This window comes from Anopheles stephensi, unplaced genomic scaffold, assembly GCF_013141755.1.
Source record: "Anopheles stephensi strain Indian unplaced genomic scaffold, UCI_ANSTEP_V1.0 ucontig308, whole genome shotgun sequence".
Classification (NCBI taxonomy): Eukaryota; Metazoa; Arthropoda; class Insecta; order Diptera; family Culicidae; genus Anopheles; species Anopheles stephensi.
In genome coordinates, this window is record NW_023405245.1 from 87,907 (window position 1) to 99,007 (window position 11,101).

An 11,101-nucleotide genomic window follows, 5' to 3' on the forward strand; every position below is an offset into this window, starting at 1 on the left:
AAATAGTAACTCCATTATAATTGAAAGTTATCAGCCAATGATCATAATCGATAATACATCTGTGTTTTTTAAGGAAATCTCTGCCAAGAATGCCATCTGCTTTAATATCAATTGTATGAGGCATTAAATGAAATTGATGGTTTACTGAAGCATTGTCAAATGGTATAATTGTGTTTGCTGTTCTTAATGTGTTTATGGTGTTGGTTGTTTAACCTGTTATTTTGTTTTGGGTGTATAATGGTTTGTAGGGGTTGGTTTTGTCTATTCTGAATAATGATACATCGGTTTCGGTGTCAACAAAAAGACTAGCAAATTCTGAGTTTGCCATTTAAATTTTAACTTTAATAAAATTACTAGCCGACAAGTTTATGCAGAATATTGGCAATCTTCTGGAGATTGTTGGCGTTGTTCTAAAAAATGGTGCTGATCGGTCTGTTGTGCACTGTACACATTGCGATTATTTTTGTAATCGTTTGTACGATTTGAGTATTGAGCAAAGAAATTCGAATTTCTTCTGTTTTGGCCTCCATAGTACGAAAATCTGCGATTGAAGCATCTTTGGGGAAATCTGTTGTATGAAGACCGACCCATATTATTTCTTGTACGTGGGTTATAGTTGTTGTATCGATAACCTTGATTTTGTATCGCCAATATTTGAGTATTGTGGTGTGTATTATATTCATTTTCGAAATCTTTTTCTATAGCTTCTGACTCGGTAGAGAAATTGCATGCCTTAAGTATGATTAGTTTCGGGGGTTCGAATTTTCTCCGATAATGTTTTAACACTTTCCTTAACTGCCATTTCGTTGGCCACGTTTTCCGGTATTTGTTGTTCTAAATAAATATGTTTTAATTTGGCAGTTAAGGATGCTTCTTCTTCACATACAGGTTGTTCTTCTGCATGTTTAATATTTTTCATCTGGGCTAATATTCTGTCTGAGCCTTTATTCTTCACAACACCTTTTATAAACGTCGCTTAATAATTCACTGAAGGTGTTTATGTTAGGCGACAATCCTAGCCTTGCCTTCCTTGCAAGCCGTGTTTTTAGGAATTTTATGAGTATGGTTTCCTCGTCAGTTGGGCATATATCTTTTAGAAACATTGCCGAATCTAGAAAATTTTGTAAATGGTCAGCGCGTCCATCGAAAATCTGTACCAAAGCGGTAGCCGTTTTAATGTCGAATTTCGCCATTTTATTTTCTTGCACTAGAAACTCAATACGCTTATTAATTGCAGAAAAAAGATCGTTTGCTTCCAAAATTAATGATTTAACTTGTGGTTCGTTAACTGTTTCAGACGAAAAAGGATTTTGTTTTGCACACGCAACACCTAATGAGCACTTAGCAATATTATATAATTTAGTATGGGAAAAAAACAACGCCGATAACTTTTCGTTTCACCTAATTCTAACCTGTCCCTAATTTATCGCTTACTCATACTATCATTTCGCACTACTAACGGTAGTTCGCTTTGCGATTATCTGATAAGCCCTCTTTTTTTTACGCACACGCTTTAACACTTCAACGCTTAACGCTCTCTCTCCTTACTCCATTAGTTGATAATTAACAGCAAACTATCACTTCCTATTATTCTCTTATTCGTTGGGACATTTGTGCAGCAATTATCTGGTACGCATTTTTCTTCTTCTTCTTTCACTTTTACACATATACGCTTGCACAGTAAATGCTTCACGTTTTTTCTGAACTCAGTTTAGCAAATGATGATAATCAGCATTTTAAAGTTGATAACCGCTTGATTTGCGCCGCACGGTTCACCTTCGAAGAGCTGTTAAACTGTTGCTGAGGACGCACTCGTTGGCTTGTAATTTAGCGATCTTCCTTTTCTCCGTTTCAATGGCTTTTTAGGAACGTTTTTTGCTATTGTAGTCGTTGGTTGATTCGCATTTCCTTTTTTTCATGTCACGGTCGCCGTGTGATATTCTTTAACGCGCACACGTTCCATTAGGATGCTGAACTCAATCTGAATTTAAATCCTTGTTCCTTACTAGCTATCCTTACTTTTATACTTCTTACACTACTACTTACATAACGTCTTCTACGCACTATTACTATTAAACATATCTATACATTTGTACATTCTACACTAGTTTAGATTACGACATATTCCATGAATTTAAATTTTCAAACGAAGACGACAGAACCCACATAGAGAATGGAAACACACACTACTTGACGCTACACGAATTGCCAACCAGGAAAATAAGGATGAATTTCGAATGAATTATGTATGTAAAATGAACTAGGATGAATGAATAAACAGTTACAAACGGAACGACGCCAAGACTGCACGGGTTTCACTTTACCACGAATTTTACCGCGATAATTTCTCCAGCGTCGAGAATATTTCTCACACTATGATTGGATTGGAAGATAATACGTGTCATGATACTCCTGCTTGTTCTATGATCGATCCTTGTTCCAACGGTAACCTGCACATAGCATGTACATGAACCGTGTATTTTCCGGGTTTATGCTCAGTCACAAATTCGTAACAAGCCGTAATGGCTTAATCTAGCAACCGCAATTGATGACGCTGCTCTTGAAGGCTTAAATACTTGTACTCCTGCATTATCCGGTACAAGTTCAAACTTTACTCCGTACATTTGTTTGTGGTATTTTTGCACACCGTAAACTACCGTTAGTGCTTCCTTCTGGACATGTGCATAGTTTTTGTGTGTTTGTGTGTTTGCGTCGCTGACGCAAAATTAATCGGCTTTTTTTGTCTTCCTTTTTCGTGAGGACCATAAGGGCTAGCATCTTCTGTCAAATTAGGATCGTATGGTTCTACGACGTGATTTGCTTTCCGCAGTGTCCTTTGTCTTTTCGAAAGACGTATGAAATTCTATAGAATGTTTGAATTTATCTTTTTTCCCTCTCGACTCGTGTAAAGGTTTTAATATATTTGCTAAATCTGGTGGGAACCTACCATAATAATTTAATATTCCCATATATGCTAGTAACTGCATAACGTTTCCGGGCGCTGGGCAGGCATTATCTATAGCCTCAACTTTTTCTACGTTTGGTGTGACTCCGTTTTCTGTTTTTACTTAGCCCAATTATTCTGTTTTCGTTTAGAAAATAAACTGCCTTTTTTCATGCATCTTTACTTTTTGTTTTTCGAGCCTCTTTAACACTTCCGTCAAAGTACCCATGCATTCTTTTTTCGTTTTTCCTCCTACCAAAATATCATCCAAATACGCTTTACCTTGAGTTTGTTAAACTATTTTAACAATCATTGATTAGGTCGCTTTACACTGTACGATTCTACCGCAATTCTCCCTTGACAACGAATCTTTGTTTCACTGTATTGGTGCATTCGAGCAGATTCGGCGAATTCGAGTTTGGTGGACAACACGAATCTTTTGGGCGAATCTTTTGACAACTCCCGCTAAGGACTGTTTGTTATAGGTTTAGTTAAAATTTATGTTAAAGAGTTTGGGGGAAGAGTAACTTAATTTACTTTTACACTGTTTCTTCTAGCAGAAAGTACCGATGTCTTTTCGTAGGTACCACACACATTCATGAAAAGATTCGTGCCGTCTAAACACAATCATGCAAGCGATTCCTTTTTACAGAGCGAGCGATTCTTTTTTACAGAGCGAGCGATTCTTTTTTTGTGGTGGTATTGTTAACATTTGCCATCAAAGAATCGTATCGTGTACAACGACCGTTGCAGATTGCACTCCGAAGGGCATGGAAACAAAATTCCATCATCCACTTACGTTTCTAAACTTTCTTCTACTTTTGTCACAAGCGCGTACGGCAGCGCATATGCCTTATGAAATATTGGGGTGTAGTGGAGTTCCCCCAAAGGATGTCTGTTGTATGCTGACGATGTTTAGTTCTATCTTTCTGTGTCCTCGTCTCAAGGCTTCCTTTGCCTTCAAAGCTACGCCGATGCATTTGCGGATTGGTGTTCCTCTAACGGGCTCATCCTTTGTGTAGAAAAATGCTGCGTAATCTCGTTCGGCCGCTCTCATTACAAGCAGCTATATGACTACCAGCTCGGTGGCTCACCACTCCCACGAGTCACTCTGGTAAAGCACCTTGGTGTGTGGCTCGATGACAAACTGTCTTTTGAGCCACATATCAACTCAGTCCTCGAGCGAGCCAACATTTTATTGGCCCTCATCACCCGAGTGGCGTCTGAGGTCCGTGATCCATTGTGCTTGAGGGCGTTGTATTGCTGCTGGGTCCGTTCGATCTTGGACTACGCCAGCGTCGTTTGGTCCCCAGCAGGTGTCACCTCTATGAATGGGTTGGAGAAGGTACAATGGAAGTTTGCTAGAATCGCCGTAAGGTGCTTCCTTAACGACCCCAGTGCTGCTTCTCCTCCATACTCGGTACGATGTCAGTTGCTGGGTTTGGTTGGCTTAAAAGACCGTCATTGTCAAGCACGCAGGCTATTTATTGCCAACATCTTTCTTGCCAACATTGGCTCTCCTACCCTCCTGGCAGCCATTCTCATCTTTGTCCCATGCTTAGCTTCATTCTGTTCCCTTGTATTGTCTTCCTTGTCCTAATGTGTTTCGTCCCGTGCATGACATTTTAGTTATATGGTAATTTTTTATTTTTTATTGTTTCTGACGCCACTGGAAAGCCCTGGAGGCATCCGGTTTAATAATAATAATAATAATAATATTAATAATAATAATAATAATAAAATAATAATAAAATCAAGCAAGCTTCGAAATCTTGAATCATTTTTCAATGATTTCCATCAATTAGACTGCGAAAATTCTCTCTCATTTCATCACTCATTTCTCTCGCGTGCGCATTCAAACTTTGTACTTTACTTTCTCAATTTTTCCAACAGGACGACAAATGCCCGATCTTATTACAAATCTGGGAACGCAACATTTCGAGCAAAAACGCTTGGCACTAACTCGTTTGCATCCTGGCTTTCAGTTCCATAATGTATTCAGGAAAAGAGATTTCTTGCTGCATACAGTGTCTGAAATTGTATCGTTCCGCCACCACATTGACTTTAAGCTCCAATTGTTATCTAAGCTTCATACACAGCTTCTCATAGTTGCAAGACTTTCGCTCCTCCGGTAATACTATCTTCGATATCAGACTGTACATTGATGCTCATCCTGACTTTAACACTTCTATTTCATGCACTTGAAAGAAAATGTCCATTCTTTCCAAGTATTCACAGATGCTTTCCCCCATGATAAAGGGCTCTATGTCACCGATTAACGACTTGTTTTTTTTCTTCTGATTTTAGACTCGACATTTACACGCAGGCCGAATTTTCCTCGTTGCCAAAAGTGGTGTTCTTCAAATGCGTGAGTACACTTTGACCTCTCGTTTATATCTGTATTTCGCTCTTATCATCTATCTACGCATACATCTCCATTTAATACTGCTTATTCACTACTAATCGTCACAGTTAAACTATTAAAAACTCTTTGCGTAGATTTTATAGTTTTACAAATCTTCTCTTGTTTTTACATTGCCAGTGAAACGCAATGATTAACTAGGGGCTCCTGTTTCAGATTTTAAATGATTGTATAACAACAAAGCTTTTCTTAAATATTTTTCATGTTCAACGGTATTCGCTTGTCACTAGATCTTCCATAATTGTCGACACTACTAGAGACATAATTGTCGACAAATGTTTTTGCGATGGTAGATGCTGACATATCTGCCATTGGGTAACACTCAGGCCATCTTGTAAATCTATCCACTATTGTGAGTAGGTAACACATGTCTTCCGGAGGAGGTAGAGGACCAACGATGTCCAGGTGGATGTGGTTAAACCTGCCTTTCGAAATGTCAAATGTTTCCAATGGCTAGTGAGTATGGCTTGTTATTTTGGCCTTTTGGTAATAACGATCGGTCATAAGCTTTCTAGTAGCCCGAATGCCAGGATATGAGTTATTGTGGATCCCTTGGAATGTAAGCTTACGCAGAGATAAGGGAACAAACAAACGTTGTTTTCCTGCAGAAGATTCTATCAATAGTTGAACATTGTTTGAAGATATTTTTATTAGTTTATATGTAGTGTTTCTGCTCTGTTTTTTTGGCAATATTTTTAAATGTGAATCTTTCTTTTGCTCTTTTGGAATAGTTTGATCCGTTAACATTGCAATGGAATCCATGACTCCAATCCTAGATAAGGCATCCGCTGCTACGTTGCTCTCTCCCCGAATGTATATATATCAGAGATATATGTATATATATGTACGTATATCAGAGGTGTATTAGGAGATGAAGTCGAGATGTCGACTTTGTCGCGAAGACTTTTCAGCCTTGGATTTTAACGCCAGTGTTAGAGGTTTGTAGTCTGTTAACACCTTAAAGTCTCTCACTTCGAGGAAGTGCCTAAAATGTTTGATTCCTAGGAAAATGGCAAGTAGTTCTCTATCAAAGGTTGAGTATCTCTGCTCGGTTGGTGTTGTTGTTTTTGAGTAAAATGCCAACGGTTGACTTTCACCATTGAGATGATGTTGAAGTATCGCGCCAACTGCATAGTTATAAGCGTCGTTAGTGAGAGAATAATGAGCGTTACTCTGTGGATGAGGTAACATGATTGCATTTGATAGGTCATGTTTTACTTGAAGTACTGCTTGTTCACATTCTTCTAACCATTCAAAGTTTTGTTTACTCTTTTTGTCGTTATATTCAGCAATGAGTTGATACAAGAGTCTCAACTTGTTGTCAACCTGTGGAATGAAATGATGATGGTAATGTATCATTCCTGCCAATCGCTGAAGTTGTTTAACGGATGATGGAGAGGGAAATTTTGTAATTACCTTTACCTTAGAAGAAGAAGGAGTTATACCTTTTTCTGAAATGTTGTGACTTAGGAAATCCTACGATGGTACGCCAAGAACACATTTGGATGACTTTATTTTGATGTCAGGACTAGCTAGCCGATGGAACACTTTATGCAAATGTTGAATGTGCATTTCTTTCGTTGGACTAGCTGTAAGGATGTCGTCAATATAGACAAAGACAAATTCCAGATCGCTTAAAATGCTATTCATGAATCTTTGGAAAGTTTGGCTGAATGAGGTGGTAATAGCAGTGTTCGTATGTGGGAGTTTTCGGATGTGTTTTTTTTTTTTGCTGCAGTGATGAATATTAACCGTCGTTTGTGTTGCTTGGAAGTACGCAGGTAAGAGAGTTTATTTTTCCTAGTGCACTTATTTTTAAAAACCAGGCTACACGATGCTAGATTTCATAAAGAGTTCGCTTAAAAGGGGAGGATTCGCGGAAATTTTACGTCAAAAACATTTCGGTTCATATAGCCGCGTTTAGGGCAACAAAGCGCACACCCAGCAGCTGTCATTCGATGTATGCGAAATTTTTCTGTCATTCCTCGCCATGTTTGTAAACATACAGGCGGTGTTGTTTGCGGTTGTTGATTTGTTTTCCGGCGTTGATTTGGAAATATTAAGGATTTTGCTGTGAAAAGTTTGCAATGGAGAATCTGTTGATGAGCGAAGAGTGGTTCGCTTCGTTATCGTGGGTTGTGGAATTGAATGAAGTGAATTTGCGAAGACGCAACAGGCAAATTGTGCGCACGTGGTGGATGCGACCAATTTTTTTCCGGCGGCAAGAAGATGGCAACCGCTTGCTGGATAATATTGTCGCAGAACAAGCCAACGAAACCGTCGTTAACTTTCTTCGAATGAAGAAGGAAGATTTTATTGTTTTGCTGCAAGCTATAAGGCCGGCAATAAGTCGCATGAACACCAATATGCGTGACTCAATCACAGCCCAAGAAAGGTTGCTAATTACGTTGCGGTATTTAGCAACTGGAGAAACCTTCAGTAGTTTGCAATATTTGTTTCGAGTGAGTATCTCGTGCGTGAGGGATATACTTAAACGAACAAATTATAACATCTTTGTATTATTTCAGGTGTCTCGTTCCTCCATAAGCAACATAGTAAAGGAGACGTGTATCTGCCTTACAAAAACTCTACGATCATATGTGAAGGTAGGATTCGAATACGTTTCTTTCGAATTTGATTTTAGATCAATTGTACACCAATAAATGTACAACAATAATTTTGTTAGGTATAGTAAACCGTAATCTTACAAAACAAAGCTTACAACTATCCTACCAAAAAATCTAACTATATTTTCAAACAAACTAATGCTAACTAAACTAATTACGCTAATGTAAACTAACTAACTAACTAACTAAAAAACCTAAATCTACACTATACTATGCTAAAGAAAAAAACTACTCCCGGTTAGCACGTTTGGCCAAAACTAAATCTTCTGCATTAGGCATGGAACGCTGAATCCTCGACGTTACAAAATCCTGTTCTTCGGGTGAAAAACGGTGGAATAATCCAGCGACCCAGCGGCCAAACGTGTTCTCCCGGGAGTGCGCATTCTCCCTTGTGGCCTCCATCAGCTGCTTGAGGGCCTCGCTCAACTCACTGCCCCCGCCATCATGGTTTCTTCGACGACGACGCCGTTGTGGAGCATTGGGAGGGACAAGGGAACCTTGGGAAGGGAGTAACGAATCGGTGTGTTAATGAAATGAGACGACGAGGGCTGTGTGCACCGAAGGTTTGAAGGGCCGAGACGAGGAGAAGAAGGCTGTATAGTTTGGAGGCCGGAAGGGCCGGCACGGGAAGAAGAAGGTTGGGCAGAGGTTCTAGAACTGTAGGAATGGGCAATTATAGAAATCGGGTTTTTGGTGTTGTAGATATCGGCTGGGTAAAGGATTGGACGGTGGATGGCGCGGTCGAGACGAGGGAGTGCTGAGCGAGGCCCTCATCATGATCGTCAAGCTGAAGTTATAAAAAAGAAAACAGATTAATACAATTTTTTTATTCATGAAGAATGGCCTGGCCGTATTGCTATATTTCATTTTAATGCACTTGAAATTAATTATTCTTTTCATCTTCAGTTACCATCCACTAAAGAACAATGGCTGGAAGTATCAAAAATGTTTGAGCAGCGTTGGAACTTTCCCCATGCCATTGCAGCGATAGATGGGAAACATTTTCACACCCGCGCTCCTGCACACAGCGGATCCGATTACTATAACTACAAAAACTTTTATAGTATTGTGCTTCTGGTAATGGTACATGCAGATTACTATTTTATGTTTGCTGATGCGGGAGGCAAGGGTGGGATTTCGAATGGAGGAATATTTAGAAACAGTAGATTGTTCCAAAAGCTTGAAAACAAGTTATTAAATATTCCAGATCCCGAGCCATTGCGATTACCATATAAAATTCCAGTACCATTTTTTATATTAGGAGACAAGGCTTTTGCTTTTACCGATTACTGCATCCGTTCCTTTGGCGAGCTCCACTCACCTGGGAGCTACCAGCGCATTTTCAATTATAGACATTCGCGTGCTCGAATGCCCGTTGAAAATGCGCTAGGAATACTTGCAAATCGGTTTCAAGTATTGAAAGGACAAATACTTCTTTCTCCGAATGTGGCAAAACATATTGTTCTAACGACTGTCTATTTACACAACGAACTTTCTACACAACACAATTCTTCTCACAACACTACAACTTCTATTTACGAAGAAATGCTTCAAGAACAATATACTCTCCACCATCCTCATTCGATAGAGTCATTGGCGAGAACGTGGTCCCTGGCGTTTAGAGAGCCAATGATAATTTGGTAAATCTTAAATTTGTTTCGTCACGGACAGCTGATCGATTGATGAATGTTCGAACGCATATGGTTCTCGATTTTAAAAATAATTACCATCATTATGCTGCTTAGTCCCTGAAACTACATGACCAACTGACAATGACCAACTTTACATGTCACGTAAAGGTAAATGGAAATTTTAAGACCACTTTGCTACCACCAAACTATGTGCTCACCTCTCTTTTCTTTAATCTGGGGCGAGGTGGACATCCGACATTAGAACGTGATTCGTTTCTGAAGATTAGATTAATTATTCAGTTTGCTTAAGATAATGATCCTATTAAAATGCGTTGTTGTGATATTATCGTTCATTCTATTCACAATAAAAAAATGTAATTATTGCTTTTTGTAAATTTTAGTGGAATAGAAAAATTCTTAAATGTTTAAATTTTTTAAAATGAAAATGATACTTAAGATAGTGATACTTAAGATAATGATCCTATTAAAATGTGATGTTGTGAAATTATCGTTCATTCTATTCACAATAAAAAAATGTAAATATTGCTTTTTGTAAATTTTAGTGGCATAGAAAAAATCTTAAATGTTAAAATGTTTAAAAAAAAGTAACACCACTGCACTACATGGAAAGTTGAGAAACATTGAGTATACCGCTAAATGAACTCAGACCTGCACGCCTGAACAGATACAGTTATATAGTGTAACAGATCGACAGGTTTCCGTTGGCTCGATTTTAGTTAATGTCGGACACCTCTACAGCAGACCGTTGTCTTGGCCAGAGAGGTCAAGTTGCATGTAATAAGTAAGCATAACGTGATAAGTAAAATATACCAAACAACGCTATTTACTACGACATACAGGTATTTAAAAAATGATGTCACAAGATAAACAACATAGCAGGTAGCGGCAGCGTATGATAGAAACCGCATCAGTTGATTCTACATTGCTATCACTACTATCAATTAGCCTACTATGCTATACGGTCATACCGTTTTATAAAGAATTTCAAACTAACTAATCTACTGATTGCAATACATCCTACGTTGTCCATGTTTGTAATGTTGCTAGCCTTTGGAAATTACATGAAATGTAAATAGAGGTTATACTAACCGTATCGGCATGTTCGTTGTCCTCCGTGGCATTCGCCATGAACATCATCGCCTCGTAGGCGAACCACCTCGGACGGTAAACTGCACCGTATGCTAAAAGAAGTAGAAAGATTACTTTGAGTTACTTAACTAATTAATTTATAACAACTTACCTGCTCCAGTATGCATGTTCTGCTGCACTTTCGACCGATATGATCGAAAGCTACATAGCATGTTGGTCCATAGGCGCTTAGCCTCAACGATTGTGGCTCCAACCTCCGTTGCGACACAAGACCAAGCGTCGTTCTGCAAGTTGCCTATTTTTGTAATTACGGGAACTTTTTGTGTAAATTATCGGCTGCCGTTCCACGGCATTTGCCAAACGCAGG

At 38.9% G+C, this 11,101-nt stretch overlaps 1 protein-coding gene across 1 annotated transcript; it reads left to right on the forward strand.

Annotated features, from left to right (window-relative positions):
* The first annotated feature begins 5,327 nt into the window (after positions 1-5,327).
* Positions 5,328-9,951, forward strand: LOC118516506. The gene is made up of 3 exons (XM_036062436.1): positions 5,328-7,828; positions 7,895-7,972; positions 8,900-9,951. The coding sequence occupies exons 1-3, from the start codon at positions 7,454-7,456 to the stop codon at positions 9,635-9,637; spliced, it is 1,191 nt and encodes a 396-aa protein (XP_035918329.1). The 5' UTR covers positions 5,328-7,453; the 3' UTR covers positions 9,638-9,951.
* The last annotated feature ends 1,150 nt before the right edge of the window (positions 9,952-11,101 follow it).

Coding starts and splice junctions, on each gene's coding strand:
- LOC118516506 (XM_036062436.1), top strand. CDS start 7,454: ATGGAGAATCTGTTGATGAGCGAAGAGTGGTTCGCTTCGTTATCGTGG. Junction 7,829..7,894: donor GTTTGCAATATTTGTTTCGA/GTGAGTATCTCG, acceptor GTATTATTTCAG/GTGTCTCGTTCCTCCATAAG. Junction 7,973..8,899: donor CTCTACGATCATATGTGAAG/GTAGGATTCGAA, acceptor TTTCATCTTCAG/TTACCATCCACTAAAGAACA.